This window comes from Poecilia reticulata, chromosome 22 (assembly GCF_904066995.2).
Source record: "Poecilia reticulata chromosome 22, P_reticulata-male-v2, whole genome shotgun sequence".
Lineage (NCBI taxonomy): Eukaryota > Metazoa > Chordata > Actinopteri > Cyprinodontiformes > Poeciliidae > Poecilia > Poecilia reticulata.
The window spans coordinates 22,295,015-22,317,260 of NC_088851.1; the positions used below are offsets into that span (position 1 = coordinate 22,295,015).

The window sequence follows — 22,246 nt, forward strand, 5'->3', positions numbered from 1 at the left end:
ATTAATTTACTAAATAAATAAATATACAGAATCTTGTTTGTTTAGATGCCTGATGAAAGGTGCTCCATGCGAATCTTGATACAGATTATGTATATTAATATAGTTAAACACAGCTTTTAAACAGTTGTTGACTTTTTCTGTTGTTTTTGACTTCATAATGTGAAAAAGTCTTTGCTTCTTTCATGCGATAATGACCCTGACTGCGGATCGGACTGAGCAGGTTCGGACACGTTCAGGACTTGTTGTTGTAATCTTGGTGAATAAAAGCTGATTTAAACTGCGGCAGCTCCTCCAGTGTGAGGAAAACCTGCCGCAGCCTGCTGAACTCGCGCTGCAGACTTATCAGAAGTCCAATCGGGCCGCCTGGATGGACCTGTTGGATATCAGTTGAGGATGAAGTTTCTGTCTCTGTTTGTCTGCGCGCCATCAGACCCCTCATTGTTTTGCTTCCGTTCGGCATTCAGACGACGGCGCCTCGCTTTTTCACAGGCTTATGAAAGTTTTGTCTCTTTTCTTCGTCTGTTGCCTTTCTCCGGAGCCTTGACAAAACCCTCACACACCAACCGGCGCTCCCGTTTGGGAGTTAAAAGGTTGATTGAATGTTATGGTGGTGGCAACAGCGATGGCTGGCTGGGCTTGAAGAAAGTCGAGCCAGGGGATAACGAGCTCTGAATGAGCCTCCGACCCCCCGTCCCACATCCTCTCAGTTTTCCTCCCACTGAATCCTGTGAGACCCCGCATGGCTCTGTGGCTCTAGATCCTCCATTTTGTTTCTCATTAAGGATGTTTTCACCCTAATAGTCTGGTAGTTTCAGTTTGATTGGGACAAATTGCAACATTTGTTACATTTTCAGCTGGTGCGATTCCCTTTCACACTCCACTGTGTCAAACAAATCAAACTCTTTCAAAAACAGTTCCCCCTCTCGCCTGTGGTGGCGCTGCATCATCAGCAAATGACACAAAAACCTCTGAAGAAGACACTGAGCGCAACTTACACCTTCACGAAATGTAAACAAGAATGGAGTGACGTCAGATTTTAGCATTTTAGCGATTGTAGGATTTATCTTTTGTAGCTGGTAAAAGACCACAAGCCATTTCTACCTCTGGCGTTACACTCAAAAGTGTTTGTTTTGGTTGTATTTACCCAGAATACCCTGAGCTATTTTCCTCTTCCTGCTTTTGTAGATCTTTCTTAGCTCCGTTCAGAATGAGCTGTTTCAGGGCTTCTTGTTGGCCATGCCCCTTAACTCAATGTTTACACTCGCCTGTGAAAATGGCTGATATAGCTTTGTATACTTCTGCTTTTCCATCTTTGAACAGCAGAAGTGGAGTCTCCTGCACAAACAACTGTGATGCAGGAAGTTGTGTCTGGATGTTAAAGTCAGCATAAAAACGCTTGTCTTTTGAATACGGCGGTAAAACCAGTTGATCAAATGTGCTGGGGCTCCGCTTGCGTTGCTATGTAACGGGGCTGCACTTAACTGGGGTTGCTAGGCAAGGATGCTGCGCCTTTTGAATATAACTTAAAAATCAGGCGGTTTTTGAAAAGACTAATTTTCCAGACAACAAAATACATTAACTTGTTGCCAAAAAACAATGGGTGTTTTTTTTTTAAGCGCTTGAGTTGTTTTTAGATGGAGTAGAAATCCAAATTAAACCGTGCAAAATGTGAATTTGTCATAATGTGTTCCATTTAATAAGTATTGATTCCATCTGAAGTGCTCCTGCAAAAGTGGAGAAATACAAAATGAATAGAGGTAAGGAAGGAAAAACCATTCCGGGGTGTAATCCGTCATATTTTACAGCGGAGCTACTGAAATACCAGACTGAAACTTTGCATCACTCTCTGAAACTGATATGATTTCCTCACCATGCACAGGAGTTTGGACGGCTGGGGTCAGTGTGCAGACTGCGTGCATGCAGAGCCGATCCATGCGTTTCTTTCATAAATGAGTATTTGTTCAATTGGCTCTTATTGTTTGGTTTATTTTCAGTCATGCATGATGCATTATGCAAGGAATTTCCGACAGTCCGTCTGCACAGACTGGAGTATGTAAACAAGCTGTTTGTCGAAGGAGATTTCAGAAGATGAATCCAGTTTTTTGCGGGGCTGCGGACTTTAGGTGCGGACTGGTAGAGTTATTTGCTTTGCTGCAGACTAATATTTTCCAGTGATTGGATCGCTGGGTTCCAGCAGCGCTTCTGTTCTGTCCATCAGCTGGTTCCTCCTCTGCTGGACGTCTAGATTTAAGGACTGTACAATCTGGCCGGACAGTAGTTGAGCAGACAGACGGATCGCGGGCCGTGACCTCCGCCAACGCGGACCGGAGAGCACTGAACAAATTGTCGCTGTGAAAGGGCGAGTAGCACACCATAACGACAGGCTCAACAGCTCCATGATGACAGATTGATTTCAGACAATATTCCTGGATTGTTAAGAGGCCCCATTGCTGTCAGTGGGAGCTTTTCCCAGTTCCTCCCCCCACCTTCGCCTGTCTCGCCTCGTCTCTCCCCCCGTTCTGCCCTCCGTCTTGTCTCTGGCTCTTTCTTTTCCTCCCTGACTCCTCTCCTCCTGTCTCTGTCTGAATTGCTTCATTCTGCCAAAACAGTCCTGCTACATCTCAGTCTGTCACTGCTGCAGCCTGAAAAGACCTTGTCGACAATGGCGCCGGTGTGAAACGTTCTCCAGAGTTTTCTCCTGATCTCCGGAGTCATCGTCAGTGAAAAGTTCCTGTCCTGATGGGCGATTAGTCGATTCTCGATGTCCAACTGACTTTTGAAGGCTTCGTTTTTTGAAAACCTGGATTTTTCTTTCACTAATTCATTTCCTTGGTTTCTATAGATCAGAATATCAACACAAAATAATTCGAGAATAAAATGTTAACAACCAGACTAAAGTCGTAATAAGACAAGAATAACACAAAGTCGTAATACTACGAAGATAAAGTCATAATAATCAAAGATTAAAGTGTTATCATCAGAATAAAGTTGTAGTAATTCAAGAGTAAAGTGTTAATATTATCAGAATGAAGTTGTTGTAATAGGATAGTCACACGACAATAAAGTTGTAATAATACACGAATAAAACATTAAGATTAACAGAATAAACTTGTAATAATACCAACACAAATGTCACAAAAATTGAAATGAGAAATATTGAGCATCTTGTGCTCAATACTGAAGTTATGTGTGAAGTTATACTTTGGTTTCGGTTTTACAGTTAAGGAAATATTTAATCTCTTAACACATCAGCATCCATCCATCCATCCATCCATCCATCCATCCATCCATCCATCCATCCATCCATCCATCCATCCATCCATCCATCCATCCATCCATCCATCCATCCATCCATCCATCCATCCATCCATCCATCCATCCATCCATCCATCCATCCATTTTCTTCCGCTTATCCGGGGTCGGGTCCCAAGGCGTTCCCAGGCCAGCCGAGAGACGTAATCCCTCCAGCGTGTCCTGGGTCTTCCTCGAGGCCTCCTCCCGGTGGAACGTGCCCGGAACACCTCACCAGGGAGGCGTCCAGGAGGCATCCTGACCAGATACCCGAGCCTCCACTGGCTCCTCTCGACGTGGAGCAGCAGCGGCTCTACTCTGAGTCCCTCCCGGATGACCGAGCTTCTCACCCTATCTCTAAGAGAGAGCCCAGCCACCCTGCGGAGGAAACCCATTTCGGCCGCTTGTATCTGTGATCTTGCTCTTTCGGTCATGACCCAAAGCTCATGACCATAGATGAGGGTGGGAATGTAGATCGACCGGTAAATCGAGAGCTTCGCTTTTTGGCTCAGCTCTCTCTTCACCACGACGGACCGGTACAGCGCCCGCTTCACAGCAGACGCTGCCCCAATCCGCCTGTCGATCTCCCGCTCCCTTCTTCCCTCATTCGTGAACAAGATCCCCAGATACTTAAACTCCTCCAGTTTATCATCAGTCGCAGTACAATTAAATTTATTTAGAAGAAAGAATCAGACTGAGCTGGTCACATCAGATTTTAACTCTTCTCATTAAATTCTCTTTTTACAAGACATTTTTCTTTTTTCTGCTAATGTTATGTCTATGTTCTCGCAATGAAACAATTCTCGTGACCCCGTCCTGGTACTCCGATGTACAACTCACAGAAATACTTTTTTTGTCATTTGTAATTTATTTTTCAGATAAGAAAACAAAACAAAAAAATTAATTGGATCTGGTCTGAATAAATGAAAAATTTTATTTTTAAGATTCCTTCAGGCAGTGAGATTTAAAAAGAGGCCAGAACAGACAGAGACTTGGATGAGCCGCTCAAAGCTGCTTCCAAACATCCTTGTTTACATCCGGCGTCATTCCGTCACGGTGCACAATGAGCCAGATGCAGGTTAGACACTTTTATTCCCCCAAACTGTGGAATGCAGCAAAGTTGGAGGAGGAAGGCGCCGGTGGGGGCTGGATACACCTAGCTGTTGACTTTTAAAAGACACTGAAGCAGCAAAAACACAGTAGAGATTTAGTAGGAATGGATCTCGTTTTTTCCCAGCTTTTCACATTTCCTAACACTTTAAATCTCTGACGTTTCATAACATACACATGATTACTCAGCATTTTTGGAAGGACGTTAGCCCCGTTTATACCTCCAATGTTTGTTGTGTTGAAGTGAAAGTAAGCAGCATGGTGAGATCCAAAGAGCAGTCAGTGGAAGTTCGCCCTGGGAGCAGACCGCAAGATGCTAAAAGAAACTTCTGAATACAACAAAATGTCAAGTTTATTAGTGTTGACCCTTTGCGCCACATTCTCCATAACCCGGCCCGGTCCGCCATGATGGACGTCAAACCAACCAACGCTCCTCTAAAGCTAGTCTAAAAACAGACATCTGGTAGCCTATTGTTGCTTTTATCTAGCTTATTTCACAGTAAGAATGATTACAGGGTTCTGCACGGTCGACTGGAGAAAAAGATAAGGATACAAACCAAACTTGTCATTTTAACTTTTAATGAGGAAAAATACAGCGACGCATAGCAGCTGTTAATCGTAATGACTGTCAGCCCTCAGTGCAGCCACGGATTTACAGTGAACACTATTTGTACAGTAAGATTAACGTTCATATACTTTATAAGTAAGTATGATTAGAAAGATGTCATTATAGAGGATGTAAGGTCTAACCATTAGTAACCATGGAGACAATGCTGCGCTGTCATTTAGCATGTTTGAGGAAAAACTGGTTAGCATCTTGTCTTCTGTATGTTTTTAAAGGCTGCTCCTGGGTTTCTGTTTATGACGTTCTGATATAAATCGTGGTGTGAATTCAGGCAAAGTCGGTAATTTGATCAACACGTCAGGAGGGAGGAGGTACGGGTCGGTTTCTTTATTGTTTTTTTTTTCAAGGTTTGTTTTCCATCCATCCATCCATTTTCTTGGTGGTGCCCATCTCCAGCTAACGTTTCGGGTGAGAGGCGGGGGTCACCCTGGACAGGTCGCCAGTCTGTCGCAGGGCAACACAGAGACACACAGGACACACAACCATGCACACACACACACATAGGGGCAATTTAGACAGACCAATTAAACTGACAGTCATGTTTTGGGACTGTGGGAGGAAACCGGAGTACCCGGAGAAAACCCACGCATGCACAGAGAAAACATGCAAACTCCATGCAGAAAGACCGGGGCCGGGAATCGAACCCATAACCTTCTTGCTGCAAGGCAACAGCTCTACCAACTGCGCCACTGTGCAGCCCAGGTTTGTTTTCTAGTGGCCTTTATTTGAAAGTCTGAGAACAAGAAAGTAGGTAATGAGAAAGAGGGAAGAAATGCGGCAAAGGTCACCAGGCTGGGAATCGAACCTGCAACAAGGACTAAGGCCTCCTTATGTGGGCTGTGCTTAACCCCCGCGCCAAAGCCAAAACTGTACAAAAGTATACACATTTTATGCATTTACTTTTTGTGTTTGCAAGAAACCTCCTTTGTCTGTAGATCTGGTATTCCCAAAACTCCTCAAGTGGCATAGTTTCAGCTCCACCCATTTCAGTTATATTTTTCTATAAAAAATCTCATACTAAGCACATTTTCCTATCCAAATATTGATTAATTAAAAAAATTATTGCTTCAGTTGCAGATTTGTTACAAATGATCAAGAGCACACTGAATGAATGCTATGTCATTGCATTTTAGGCAATATAATATTTATTTTCTTATTTAAAAAGGTATTAAATTGTTTATTTGCTGTCTTTAATGTACTTGAAATATTGTATGAAAAATTATTAAGTAGTTAAATCATTATTTTATACAAACATTCTTCAGAATGTGACAATTTTTATCTGATTAATCATCATAATAATTGATTAATCGTCAGGATAATCGATTAATCATCAGGATCAATTTCTAAAACAATCATCAGTTGTAGTCTGAAATGTAAGAAACTCCTCACAGCTGAAGTGGAGGAGTATGACTGTTGCACAGCACCCTGTTTACCACCAAGTGGTCGGCTGGTCGTGAAACAAATTAGGCGGCCAGTAATAAACAGGTGCTGGTCGGTGTCGCTGAGAGACTGAGAGAAGGTCTGTTGGAGTGTGTCATGTGGCTGAAGCTGAGTCTGAGCCAGGAGTCGGGGTGTGAGATTGTTGGGATTCCTGGTTTCTGCCGCCTGGGCCGCCCTAATCCCCCCCTCTGTAGGAGCTGCATGTTATTGGAGGCCTCTCTGCCATCTTAGCCTGATCTCCTCACACCCACGGCCCGCGTTTCTGCCTCCTTGGCCCGGTTTTGTTTCTCTCCCTCCACTGCTTGGCCTTCCTCTGTCCCGATAAGTGTCTCTGAGCACACACTCAGCCCCGTGTTTGCACCAGGCCTTAGCCTAATGGAGTGAGATAAAGCGACTAGAGGGCCACTCGCTGTGAGCTCTTTGAGATAGCATGAGTCTGGATCAGCTTACACTCTGTTTGCTCACATTTAGGATATTTTATTGATTTATAACATTTCACTATTAACAGGTTTTGTATTGAAAGTAGGACTGAAACAATTACTCCTGATTAATCGCTTACTGAAACAATCATCAACAAATTTAGTAATCGATTAATCGTTGATTGGATTCTAGAGACTCCAAAATATGTCGTGTTGGAAAAATACTTTCAAAGAAGAAATTAAGCCAAAACTGTGCAAAATACACATGGTATTTTATTGATTTATTTTATTCACTGTTGTATTAAAAGTAGGGCTGAAGCAATTAATCAAATTAATCGATCATTAATTAGGCTGTACACACTAAAGTATGCCATTTGTTGAAAAAAACAAACTCTCAAAGCCAAACCTAAGCCAAAACTGTGCAAAATATACCTTATATTTTATTGATTTATATTTAATTTACTGTTACATTGAAATTAATCAGATTAATCATGATTAATCAATTATTAAAACAATCATCAACTACTTTAGTAATTGATTAATTGCTATTTGGAATATATAGACTCTAAAATGTGCATTTGTTCAAACAACACTCTCAAAGCAGCGATTAGGTCAAAACTGTCCAAAATATATTCTTCATTTTAGATAAAAAACCTTCTTTAAAAATATGTTTTACCCAGATCTCCTCAAGTGTCATAGTTTTAGCTTCACCTGACTCAAATTCGGTGAATAAAAGAATAAAAATCTATTTTGTTTAGGTAATAAAGTCTTTTATTACTTAAACTTTTTAGCTACAAAATGTGTATTTTCTTATTTAAAAAAAAGAATTTAATTATTTGTTCTAATTCAACTTTTAATGTATTGTTAATGTTGAATAAAAAGGCTTAAGTAGGTAAATGGAGAATCTGCAGAATGTGTCAATTGTTTTTTATCTAATTAATCAATTACTCTAATGATTAATCATCAGAATAATCAACTACTAAATTCTTCTTTGGTTGTCCTAGTTTAATCTTTTCCTTGTTAATAAGTAATATCCTTTGAAATTTGAATTGTCTTGTTTTCTGCAGTGTAGCGGGTTTAAGGGTTCAATAACTTAGTGACCTGTGTGACCTGAGAATCGTCGTATCAGATTTATTTCTTAGCCGGTTTCTTAACCCCCTCCATGATGTTAATCTAATCCGTCTTTTAGAACCGATGGATCCATCCTGTTAAAAACTCTCCTGGCTATTTTCCAAAGAAAATAAAGTAGTTATGTTGGTTTCATTCTGGGAAAATAAGAGCAGTGACCTTTTCCAACTCAGCTCTTCTTTCTGAAAAACGTGCTTCTGTTTGTTCAGGTTTCCATGAGGATCAAGGACTTCCAGGAGTCTGGAAAAGTAAAGACTCTGAGGGAAATCTTGTTGGGTTGATGTGAAAGAGGCCGTTTATGTTGTCTTCTGGGCTGTTTCCTTTCAAAACAATGACCTGAATGAACAGACGCAGCCTGATAGAAATGTGTATCTGTTATGAGGTTAGCTTTCTGGGAAGTTACCCACTTTTGAATAAACTTCACAAATAAACAGAAAACATTACTGTTTATTGGGAAGTGGCTGAATGGGGCCTGATTTATTGAAGGTGGAACGATTAATCGTGATGAATCGATTATTGAAATCATCGTCAACTAATTTAGTAATTGATTAATCATTATCTGGAATATACACACTAAAAAAAAGGCAAACTGGTTAAAAAATACATTTACTCAGCAGTTAAGACAAAAACTACAAAAATATATGTTTTGCATTTAAGATAAAAACTTTATCTGTAAATGTGTTTTAGCTAAAAAAGTGGCATTAGTTTTAGTTTCACCTGGTTCAGATTTATGAAAATAATGCTGCAGTGTTGCATTTTAGGCAATACAATGTTTTTAATTATTTATTTGCATCCTTTATTGTATTTCTAATTTTGCATAGAAAGGCTGAAGTGGATGAATGACATTGGCCATTTCTTTATCCGATCAATCGTCAGAGTAATCGATTAATCAATTGGTATAATAATCGTTAGCTTCAGCCCTACTTTTTTCCCAAAATCTCTGTTGTACAAATCAGAGAAGGGATGATTGAAACACAAGCCAAGCCACTTTTTAAAAATATTTTCTGTATTGTATTTAAGAAAAGAAAGTGGGCAAAAAAATCGGCAAGGAGGTGTGATTTATTGTATCGTTTATCATGACACATTTCCTATAGTAAGATTTTGATTTATTGTTATAATAAATTTCAGCACATCTACATGTTCAGGTTGTCAGAGTCAAGCTACCGTAACTGAACTACTTTCCTCTCCTCTTTTTATTTGATTGAAACTTTTTCCTGACCTTCTTATCTATTTGTTGTGTTGACAATTAGTAGCAAGGCACTGGGTCCCTTTTTCTTTTATATGTCAGATATGTTGACAACTTAACAGCTAAAACCAATGGTAGCCTTAACTGTGGTCATTAGCAAATCAATGCCTTATCACATTCATTATCACAATCTTACCACAAAATATCGCGATAAACCTAATTCTATATCACCCACCAATAAATCAGATTTTATTTTTAAGCCGTATCACCCAGCTCTAGGTGAATGGAGTCTGATTTATAGGAGGTGGAGCTTAGGTTTTAGTTTCATTGAGGCGGCAGAAGGGCGTGCATGTGAGCGACTGCATGTGCACGCCCTTCCCCTCCTGCAGAGGCCAGGAGAAGGCAGCCAGGCTTAATGAAATATAGCAGCTTGGAGTTCAAAGCGTCCGCAGCAGGGCCTGTTAAGGGCTGGCCGCGTGATGGAGATGCTTCCAGGAGCTTTATGACGCCGGCGTCATTCCTCTCTCTTCCTCTGCTGCTCGTTTGATGAGCGGTCGGCAGGAGTCCTTCAGGACCAGACGCACATTTCACTTCAAACAGGCGGCAAAGTTATTCCAGGGATTCTCCTTTAATCAGATAGATGTACGGTAGCTAGAGCATCTTATTCCCTTTTCTTCTTATTCCACCCCCTCCTGCTGTTTCTCTGGTCACCCAATAGCTCCTCCCGTAGCATTCCCACCACCGAAGCAGGCGCTATTCAGCCCACATCTGATGGTGCCAAAGAAAGAGCCATTGTCCCCGCCGGTCTTACCCCACTCTTATCTATTGATTGGAAAGCCGAGAGGGGAAAATAAGCGGTATTGATTACCTGACAGGGTGAAGCTGGCGGGCAGGACGTCTGGAGGGGTAAGAAAAGGAGGCATTCTTCACCCTCTGCTGCGCCGCTGCTGTCAGAACAGCCTTGCCTGCCACTCCGCGCTTCACCCAGCCGACGCTCCCCCTCCTGCTTTTTCTCCGGCTCTCTATGCTGATTTTTATCTCTCACTTGTGAAATGTATAGCGAAACACAGAAGCAGAAGCAGAGCTGCTTTGTCTGCCCCACCTTTCCCTTTCAGCAGACCCTCAGCGTTAGCATGGGACTCAAGTTCCAGCTTTCATCTCTTTATTTCTTCTTCTATGCTTTCATAAGCTCTAAGGGTTTTCTGAAGTATGTTTAAAATAACATACCCAATCTGGTTTGGTTTTTCTCAGCAATTACAAACTCTGTTTCAATAATCTTGGTATCAAAATAAAGCTAAAACTTGGGTAGGGATGGACAATAAATCAATAACAATACATATCGATAATTAATACGTCTGATAGAATATTGAATAACTTCACTGAACAACGAACCAGAACCGCACAGCATTCTGGGAGACGTAGGCAGAGAAAAGGTTTAGCCGTGCAGCTTCTCACGGCTAGCTAAGCCAGGTTAGTGGAATCGGTTACCTCACTCACTCTTTGGTTACCTAGCAACTCTCATTCTTTTGTTACCTAGCAACAACCTGTTGAGTAACTTGCGCTTCTGCTTAAATAACTGTTTAAAATTAAAAAAGCAACGGTGTGGAGTGAAAACTGTGGATAAAACAGGAAAGGTTACACCTCTAGTTTGGAAGTATTTCAGATACTTAAAAAACTAAGAAAGAATTATTGATCTTGAAAATTATTGATACCGACTGATATGAAAAGCTTATATTGTGATATGTTTGTCAGCCCTATACTTGGGAGACTCAATCAGAAGCGGGAATATCACAGTAGCTGATACAATTTCAGAGAAAATAAGCATGGAACATAGCAGAATTAGGATTTTTTTTTTTTGCATTATGCAGGATTATGCAGCTTTTAGAAATATAAATAAGGCTAAAAATATTTGGAAGATATAGATCTAGATGTGGAAGTTACTTGTACAAAGATGGATGCAGCTGAAGTTAAAAAAGAGCAAATTTAGAGAAGTTTTAGTAAGAAATCATGATGCCATTTCACCCTTGGTACATGTTGGCGCTATCTACAAAACTGGGGATTTCTGATTTTTCTACTTACTACACTTAATTAAAAACACTTGATTTTGAAAAATCTACATTTATTTTTTTATTGAATTAGAATATAACCAAATTTTAGATTTGACTTCAGTTGAAGTTTTTTTTAAAATCCAATGTACAAATTTCAAGTTAAAATTGTGCAGTGAAAACATGTTTATACATCCTTAAAGGGGACATGTGCAAAATTCACCTTTTTAAATAGTTTTTATGCTTCCATTTCAGTCTCAACTGTTTCTGAAAACACCCCAAGCACTTAAAAAAAACACCCAGTTGTATATTTTTTGGCAATAAGTTCATGTATTTTGGTGTCTGGAAAATGAGCTGTTTCCAAAACATTCCAATCGACTGGAACCGTGCTGTTACCTAGCAACCCCGGCGGAACCCAGCTCGTTACCTAGCAACCCAAGTGGAGCTCCACAAGTGTTGGTCAGCTGGTTTTACTGCTGTACAATGGCTGCTGGCAAAGACAAGTGTTTTGTTGTTGACTGGAAATCGGTGTATTCATGTGTTCGTGTTTGTTTGTTAGGTGGATATAGGAAACATGAAACTGCCCTTTATTAACCCTTCAGACACAAAAGAAGACGCAACCAAACCTGTCAGACGGCGATATTACCACATGAAAACAGCTTGAAAATAGTCCCAATAGTTTGGATGGATTTGTGTCTTTCTTTCCTTCCTACAGAATCACTTTCATTTCACACAAAAGGGATAGAAAGCCAATGTTTGATCTGTTTTGCCTCCAGCATTTTGAACTTAACTTAGTGGGGTGTTTATATCCTAAAAAAATAGGGGTGAAACTTCTGATATCTCGCAAATGAAATATTAACATAGTTGCCAAAAACCTTATATTGCAGCAGAAAGACTTTCAGTATCCAAGATGTTGCATAAACTGACTAGCAAATGCATTATTTTTGAAGAGAATGCAATACTTTTTGACGTAGTTCCTGGATGCATTAACTGTCTCTTTCCTGGTAGCAGGAAGTCTTCTCCTTGTCTTTCTTTCTTTATATAAATGCCACACACCATGTTTATCCCAGTAATAAATCGGCATATTGTTGTAGCCTCTGCATTCTTTGACAAAAGCAGCATAAAGAGCGAGAGAAAGCAGACAGCGGTGCGTGCATTATCCTGCAAATCTCTTTGTGGGCCGCTCCGGTTCCAGGTGTTCTCTGTTTGAACGCCTGTCAGCGTTTCATTGAGATGTTTGCAGTGAAAGACCAAAGAGAAGAGCAGGTACACATCTCTACAAACCCACAGGTGTTTAGTTAAAAGAGAAAATAAATGGCACGTCTGTGTATTGTTCTCATACGGAAGAGGATTAGAGCCACTGAAAAAGAAATCTGACTTTAATCTCAGAATCCTAATTCTGTTTCCATCTATGTCAAAATCCAAATAAATAACCAAATATTTGTTGGTGTATGTCAGCTGTGTTGTTAGTAAAGTAATCACAGCTGTTTCGTCCATGTTGTAGGATTTATAAATCTGCATTTTATCCACACTGAAAATTCATCCCAAATTTATTTGGTTGATTTAAGTTTGGAGACTAGATTTATCTGACGGTGCATAAACAATTCTGATCGGAGAAAAAGTCAGAATTTTGAGAATGAAGCCAAAAGTTTAAGAAAAAAAGTCTGACTTTTCAGATCCTAACCCTAAGTCATAATTTTTAGGTTAAAGTCATAATTCAGAGATTAAATAAAGTCAGAATTTTGAAATTAAAATCAAAATTGCAGAGATTAAAGTAATTTTTCCCCCTGGTGGTTTAATCTTCTTCCTTTGTTGGGTTTCACTTTTTATTTTGGAACATTTTTCCGTCCTAAATATGCCCTTGTTTTGGAGTGATTTCTCATTAACCCGCTCTCTGACCCTGGCTTAAAAAAAGTCTGTATTTAGACCCAATCTGGAGAAAGCCTCCTATTGAATGTGGCCCTTTCTCTTAAAAATAATCCATCACCAAACTGAGCAAAGAAAAACACGGCTAATTCTGGGAGTCGCCGGGCCTCCTCCTCCTCCTCCTTCCTGAGCTATGAAAGATTCCTTTCACACATGGAGCCCGGCTATAATAAGGAGCGCTTTACCAGCGCCGTAGTACGGGAAAGCCCATATGGTCATGTGTATCATTCTCCATTTAGCGAGCTAACAGTTCAAACAATCCGAGCGCGCAGTTAGAGAAATTCACCAGTCGGTCATGAGTCAGCTTTCCATTTATCAGGTCAGCTACCAGCAGAGCGCCTCATGAGACTGAACAATAGGGCTTCAGTGTGTTTTACCTCCGCACATGTTGAACTGTTCATCTCTCTAACATATAAGGGAGAAATATTCCAATTTTCTCTCAACTGGATTTTTCCGTCGTGCTTCCAAGGCTTTTAAGTCCAAGGCTGGAGGAGTCTGTCCTTGAGAGGCCGGAGGAGGAGAAGAAGAGATGCCAATCATGCTTGCAACACAAATACTTATTAAGTTATTCGGTCCGTGTCCTTGATTTTAGCACTCGCTGTGCCTTGTTTTTGAGAGGAACTTCAAAAGCTGTTTGGGAGCGGAGAGGCAAGGAGGAAATCATTTGTGTCACATTCCTGATGCTCGGATCGGCAGCCAGAGTGTTTTTAGTGTGTTGGTGCAAAACTGTCCAAAACACTGAGAAGTAACAGTGAATATTTCCTTTTTTTTTTACTTTAAATGCTTCATTGAACATTTAGGACAGATGTATGGGCTGTACAAAACATGTTACTTAAATTTTTTGCTCAAAATAATTCTTAGGTAATGAGATTTTAGTTTATTGTTTTGCCTGTTTTCAGCTCCTGTCAGCTGTTTTATGGGTTCTTGTCACTTTGAATCCAAATAAGCTGTTTCTGGCCCCGCCCCCAACTCAACGTTTACACTTTTACGTTAAAATGGCTTCTAACAGATGCGCAATAATGTAACCATACATCTTTGAAAAGCAGAAGTGGAGCGTCAAGAATGCATCAAGTGTTAAAACCAGCTGGCCAAATGTGCTGGAGTTCCACTTGGGTTGCTGGGTGACAGGCGGAGCTCTGCTGGGGTTGCTAGGTAACGGCTGTTACCTTCCAGAGGTTTTTGAAATGGCTCATTTTCCAGACTCCAAAAAACCTGAGCTTACTGCCAAAAAACGGTTTGGTGTTTATTTTTTAAGTACTTGGATTATTTTTAGAAGCAGTTGAGACCAAAATGGAAGTACAAAAAAAATGCAAAATGTTAAATTAGCATAATAATGTTTAAGATGTTTGTTTCTGTAAATGCCCACTATTATACAGTTCAAGTCTTAATTTTACAGTTTCTTTAAGTTGCTGTTTAAGCTCAAGCACCAAATATACCTCATTATACATGTCCTCTACCAGTGCTAGAAGAGTGTTAGGCACACTCCTTCAAATGCTGCTGCACATTGCTGGTGAGCTGGCTGAAAGAACGCTTACTCTGTAAATATTTCTAGCTCCTGGTGTTGAAATCGGTGCTGATTTCCACCTCTTAGCAAATATTCAGGTTATTTTATGTTGATTTAGTCCTTGAATGTTTGACCTTCTGCTGACAGGTCAATGTGAACTAACGCTCAGCGGGAAATGCTCCACAAACATCTCAAAAGTTTGTCAAGGGGAGAAAAAAATGTTTTTGTTTCTTTTAATGTTTCCCAGGAGGACATTTGATCCGTCACGAACCTGCTTCCAGCTCTAACAGAAGAAATGCTGGAGCGGGGTCAAAGTGCGCTGACAGTTTGCTCCAGCTGGACCTCGGACATGAATCAGGACTTGCTTCTCTCAGCCTGTCATTAATTCACAATGTGCTTTCAGGAGGAGATAAATGAGGCCTATTTGTTGAAGGAATAAATTTTTGCAGAGCAGTTCGAGCCCAAACTTTGACCCGTTTCAGGCCTCAAAGCAGATCCTGCTGAGGAGCAGCAATGAATGCCTCAGTTCTCGTTCTCTTCCACTAAATCAGTGAAATTCAAGGCAAAAATACTGCGGTTGCAGCGTCTCCTCAGAAAGAAACAGTGACAGTTCTAATTTCCTGCTTGCTGCATACTAGAAGAGGCCGTCCAGCGAGGAGAGGAGGAGGAGCTCTGTTCATTCACGGCTGATAAAGACTCGGAGATGAGCTGCTTGGTTCAAATGTCACATAAAGCTCTTTGTTTCTCTGGGTTTTATCGCTCAGCTTGTCTGGTCTTAGAGCTGGGCGATGAGTGAATTTTATCAATTTAATTTGTATGTTTTGAAGATTTAATTTTAGGAAAATCTGGATTTTTTTCCATAGTTCCCAGAGACTTAATCTTGCTTGACAGCTTCTGTTTATTTGGACTTTGAATCAAAAGAATAAAGTCGAAATATTAACAGAATTAAGTTGTATTTTTATGAGAACTCCAACACAAAAAATAACAAAAAGAAATGTTGAACATCTAGGGAAGTTATCAAATTAGTATCAACTTATCAGCAGCAGGACTTTGAAGCGATTGTGCAAACAACTGAGTCCATTTTGAAGAAAACATGAACCAGTCACGTCGGATCTTGATAACTAGAAGCTTTTTTTCTCATTAAAACTATTTTCTCTTGTAATTTTAAGATGTTCTGACAATAATCCCGTAATTTAACTAAATTACGGGATTCATGTTATAGTATTCTACTCTCATCCAAAACACACTTGGAGTGTCGCTTTGATTCTTTCACGCAGGTTTGATGAATCCTTTAATCTCCATGGCAACCACTCAGCTGTGCAAAACGCCTGGGTGGACCTAGGCCCGCCCTCGAGCCACAGCTCCTCCTCAGAGCTGCAGTTTCCAAACTTCCACCTCTCAGAGCAGGACTCCCCCACTCAGCTCCTTCAGACTAGCCTGCAGCAATTAGCAAACACCTGCTGGAACATCTGCTGCTCTTGTTATAGGAGCTACTCCTCATTGAAACGCTGGCAAAAACGCTGTTAAAGGGTTAATAGAGGAGCCATGTTGTTACTCTTTGAACCATTTGAATTAATATGAGTTTCCACATTTAATTTCCCTTTGGGATCAATAAAGTATTTTTGAATTTTGAAATTGAATGACTTCCTGAAGGCGGAGGTTTAGAAAGAGGAGGAGTTTTTGAAGCAACAGCCTTAATCCCAAGGTGCTAAACCAGGAAGTAAAATTTCTTTTGTCATATTTGATATATATATATATATATTAAATGTGACAAAAGAGTATTTTTAGGTAACATAGTTACATGATCATGTAAATGCATAAAATGTTTTTTATAGTTTCCAGAGGTCACCAGAGATCAACATGAAGTTAATTCTGCTAGAATATTTGACTTGACACCAAATTTGTGATTTTGTAAATATGGGGGGAGGGTTGGTTGACCTTTGATCTCTGGAAACATTCCTATTCATAAAATAATAGCAGCACAAACAAAAATCATTGCTGCACAAAACGTTTGGCACCAATTTTGTTTGATTTGAAGATGGTGTGTGTGGACGGGTTACCTGCCACCACCATACTGTTTACCACATTTATGCATGAAATGCGCCAAAGGAATGCGGCCCTGTGTGTGTTGGAGAGGCAGTGTGTACTTACCCTGCGCGTTGTTTTTACTGCGACCCAGCCAGCCGTTTGTTCTGAGGCACAGACGGGGCTCTGTGTGGAGCTGCAGGGTCTGGCCGACTCGCCTCCCCCTCAGTCGCCCCTCAGGCTTCTGTTTTTCTTGTGTGTCTGCTCTGCTCACTGATTCAGGGTTTTGTTTGGCTTTTAGTGGTGTTGGAGGGTTGGGGGGCTCTGCTCAGGCTTTCTAACACCATCACAGGGTGTTTCGGCCCGCTCCGCTGCACTGGATCTGAGGGAGCACCCCTGAGCCAATTAAAAACCGGAGAAATGGCTGCTGTCCATCTCACCCCCTCGCCGCCGCCGCACCGCCTCATGGCTTTGATCTCTGCACGCCAAACGGAGAACGAGAGCCAGAACCGTTTACCCTCTCTGCTCACGGAGCGGCAACACGGCTCGCCCAATTATTACAATCTGACTTCAAGGTTTCTGGCTAATCTGGAGAAAATAGACAAACTTTACTCTTTTCTTCTTTGCCTACTGTTTCAGAGAGAGAAACAAAAATCCAGACTGTCTGTTCTGGTTGTTCTCTCTACCAAAGGTAAGATTCTGCTGATCAAAAGCAGAGTTCCCCAAGGCTCAATACTCGGCCCATTATTATCTTCAGTATCTTTTGGGAATTTTTTCACATTCAATTTTGTTACAGATACAAATCACACTTTTTAAGTGACTGATGTTCTAGAAAAGTGGATTATAAATGGGAATGTTTTTCAAAAACAGTATTTGTGTTTGTGTGGCTATAATTTCTGTGTTATAGTTACCTAAAAGAGGTAATAAACTTCTTATCGTCCCTTTTATTGTTATCACAAAATATTGTGATGAAACCTTAAGTCCTTAGCGCTCAACCCTATTTGGAAGAAACTTTTACAACAATATTTTACGTTATATTTCTGTTCTTCTTTCTCCTCAGGACCTCCTCGGGTTTCGGACCGGGTCACCCACAGACAAACGGCCCGTTTGGGAAGCGCCATCAAGCTGCCGTGTCCCGTGGAAGCAGACCCGCCGCCCTTCATCCGGTGGACCAAAGACGGACGCATCATCCACAGCGGCTGGATCCGCTTCCGCGTGCTTCGGATGGGTCTGAAGATCAAGGAGGTGGAGGCCGACGACGCCGGGACCTTCAACTGCCAGGCAACCAACGGCTTCGGCAGCGTCAACGTCAACTACACCCTGATCATTATCGGTGGGTACGCGCCCCAACGGTGCTTTCACACCGTGGTGTTCGGCTTACATTCACACCAACCAGTTCGGTTCAGTTTAGCCGAACTCTGGCTCGTTTGTCGAGAACAATGTTCTCAATGGGCCGGTTGATGAAAACCATTAACAAACTGTTAAGATAAATACATGCCAGCCTCCGCATTCAATAAGTACCAATTAAAATTAAATAATATTGAACATCTTTTCACATTGATCGGTCCCTTCCAGATTTTTTAATTGTTACAATCCAAAATACTGATTTTGCAGTGCTAATTTAGGAATATTTGCATTATCTGCAAATGTATGACATTAAGAATGTCTTAATATTATGAGAAAAAGTCATTTTAATGAGAAAAAAACTTGAATAAATAATTTTTAGTTATTTTTCATGTTTAAATTCTCATAAAATTAACACTTTGCTCTCGTATCAATACCACCGTATTCTTGTAACATTTTGACGTTATTCTTGTAATTAAAAAGAAAAAATATGTTAGTCTTATATTTTCTCGTAGAGTTGACCTGAATTCAAAGTTAAAATAAATAGAAGCTGTAAAGCAAGATGGCGGGTGATAGCGGCGTGGGCTGACATCACTCTGAAGTATGGAATCCCATTAGAGGAAAAAAATAAAGTTTTCAAAAAAATTATTCTTCAAACACCAAAAATTCAACTAATGGATAAAATTGGTGTATTGCCCAGCTGTAGAGATAAAGAGGTAAACTGGTTTTTTGATTGGTTTGTGTCGTTTGAAAATGTAACAATGTTTAAGTAATAAATCAATTAATCGCCTGATAAATTAAAATGAGTTAAATAATTTTAGTTTGCATGATTTATTGTTTTTTCTTTCTATCAAAAACTGGCTGACAGAAGTCTTCAGTCTGGTGTTTTGGTCTCAACTAGCCATTTTATGAAGGACAATTTTAATTACAGGGACTTCATAATTCAATTTATGTGTTGTTTTGTTTATTTTGGATATTTAAAGTAATTTAAAATTTTATTTAATTTCCCTTTGGGATCAATAAAATGTTTTTGAATTGAATTAAATTGGAATGTCTTCTAGTTCCAGTGTTAAATTCCTTCTACAATTTAACATTTATTGAAATATATAAATCCATTCTTGCATTATTATGCCATTACCATAACATTACTTGATAAACAACATTACTGTTTATCTATCACAATAACTACTAGGACAATTTATTGTCCAGCAAAATTCATCATAACATTCATACAAATGTTGCAGTTTTGTCCCCAATCGACTCGAGTCTACCGGACTAAAACGAAGCGTTCTGGTTCTGACATGCGACATCGTTTCCCTGCAGTGCTGCTTAAAGCATCATCATCCAGATTTCTGGCGCTTTACCGGCTGATCCCCTCGCCTCTGCCTGCGTTGCAGCTCTTTACCTCTCTCTGTCCAAAGTCAACAGCAGCCTGGGATATTGTTTCATGCGGCTTCATCCTCTGTGACTCAGTTGGATCTTGAGCTCTTCCTTTTCCCCAGGCTACTCTCTGTGTGCAGGCAGGAGGTCCACAATAAGAACCACATTCAGTGTTAAAGTGCCGGTTTGCCTCAGAGCTCTTCGCAGGGCTTCCAGGATTAGAGAGGCTCTGACCCAGTCTGGGTACAGTGCATTTCCTCTTCACCGGGGCGCAGCATGATGAATGAGAGGAGTGGAGCGTGAAGGCTGTGTTTAGTCTAATTACTCTAAGATGCCTAATTAGCCCCAGAGTCTGCTGTATCTCACAGGAGGAGTTTCACCCCGACCTCGTGACGACTGTGCATCAGAGGAAACGCAGAAAACAGCGGTTGATGCAGCGCGGCGCGCACAAGAGCAAGGATAAAGCAAGTTCAAAGCCTGGGTGTCAGCTGATTGTGTTTAAATTAGAGGCTGAAGATGTTGGAGCGCAGCCATCTGTAATGCCAGGGTTGCCAACAGAGCTCTGCTAAACAGTATCAGACATCGCCCTTTGGGTTTTACGTCACAGATACCCGTTCACTCAGAACAGTTCTTGTTTTAAATAAGAATGAACCCTGAGTGGAGAGGCGTTGCTGAAATCTTTGATGATGAGAGAACAGAAATATAATTGTTTCTACAGGGTTGAAATTATTTATCGTGATTAATTGTAAAGTTTCCCCAGAAAACTTGTTAAGTCCGGTGGATGGGGCACTAGGACAGTAATTCATCCAGCAGCCCGCCGTGTTTTTGAGTCAAACAATGTTTAAAGTTGACAGGAAATTTGATAATATCACTTGATAATCATATGTTATTGGAAGATTGGAAGAGTAATACCTGAACACCAAGTACAAAGTCTTAAAAAATGCAAACATTTTAAAAAGACTTAAATAAATAAACAATGCTTAGCCTGGTGGGGGCACAAGTAAAGCTTGGTGGCCTGCCAGGCTTATAATACACTGGGGGAATTGATTATTGGAATAATCGTCAACTAATGTAGTAATCAATTAATTATCGAGAAACACCACATGCTGAAAGAACAACACACTCAGAAAAGTTGTTAAGCAATAACGACAAAAAATTTATACATTTTCCCCTTAAGATAAAAAAAACGTACTTTTCTATATATGTTCTAACTAAATCTTCTCAAATGGCAGCTTTAGCTTCACCCAGTTCAAATTCTGTTAAAAAATCTATGAAGAGCCCTTTGCTATCTAATCAATAATCGATCAGCCCTACATTGATGATAATTTGAGCAGAAAGGGTTGAGCTTTTTTTACTCTTGCTGTTAAGAGTATTTATTTAGCTACAGATGCATCTCTTCCTACATGGGAGGAGTGTGTTGTTGCATTTTAGGCAATAAAACATTAATTTATTTTATTTAAAAGAGAAATTGTTTATTTGCATCTTTTAAAAACTCAAATGAAAAATCTGCAACATGTGCCAGGCTTTTATTCGATTAATTGATTGTCAGAATCGGTTTATTGATTAATCATTAGAATCGATTAATCGCTCTAGTTCAGGCTTTGCATCCACGTGGATTTAGTGTCCCGTTAGACCAAAAATTATAATTTTTAAAACCTGGTTCCAAAGTGGATACATTTCAGGAAGCAGGTTTTCGTGGCGAGCCGCGTCTTTGTTCCAAGTCGATATCAAAGTCCGATCTCACTCTCACAAAAAACAGACAGGCCGACGTTCGGCAGGGTTGCCAGATCTGATTGATAGTTTTCATCCCAAACACAATGTAAAACTTTACAAACTCCAAATAAAATCATCCCAAATCTGAAGCTGGAGGTGTTCAGGTTCAGATTTGAACGTTTGTAGCTCTTCTCACTTGGAATGAGCTGCATCTCATATTTAATCTGAAGACCTGCTGAGAGACTCAGTTCTGATTTTCATCAGGAGGGTTTTTGCCCTTTATGGAGTTGAAACGAAGCTTTCTGGCTTCAACCCGGATCTTCTCTGCTGTTATTCCTCCTCTTCCTCATGTGGTGAAGAGTGAAAAGAGAGACATCCACCAACCGAACACACATCGCTGTTTTTAATGCCAGATATGATTTCCAATCGATTTATTTTTCTCATTTTTTTTTCTAAAAAAGAAATTACAAATGAGAGAAAACATTTTTGAAAAGTGGCTTTTATTTCAGTCTTTGAGTCTTAAAATATTTGTTTGATCACACGAATATATTCCAAATATTAGCAGAATAAAGATGCAATTTTAACAGAAAAACATAAAAATTATGAGAATAAGTAGTTTTGAGTTGAGTGATATGAATTTTATCGCAATATTTTGGGCTACTATTGTAACGATAAAGATTACGATTAAAAATCTATTTTGCATTTTTTTTTAGGAAATTGTATGACTAAAATTTAAACATTCCCGTTTTAAATAGGTTTCTATTTACTTAAAAACAGTGATTTGTCATTTAACTTCACACAGGAACTACATTTAATCATATGCTGATATTTATTTACAGTAGAAAATAACATTTCAGATAATTTTGTTTTGTTTTATTTACCATAAGTAGCTGAAATTGTCATAACGATAAATCAAAATTGGTTTATCTCTTTCACAATAAAAGATAAACGATACGATAAATGCCCACTTCTAATGTCTGGTAAAAAGGCTTTTAGAGTCATCAATATTTGACATTATTTGTTCTTTCTTCAAAGTAGATTCAGCCATTAACTCAGTTGTTTCAAAGTCCTGATATTAATTTTATTCTGATATGTTAAAAGATGAAATGT

The 22,246-nt window shown here is 39.9% G+C and overlaps 1 protein-coding gene across 1 annotated transcript in view; it reads left to right on the forward strand.

Annotated features, from left to right (window-relative positions):
- LOC103458919 (fibroblast growth factor receptor-like 1) overlaps window positions 1-22,246 on the forward strand; it is a 43,824-nt gene that overhangs the window by 10,868 nt on the left and 10,710 nt on the right. Inside the window, exon 3 of the mRNA XM_008400053.3 lies at window positions 17,760-18,032. Coding sequence (XP_008398275.2) covers window positions 17,760-18,032 — 273 coding nt within the window. The remainder of the gene's footprint in view (window positions 1-17,759; window positions 18,033-22,246) is intronic.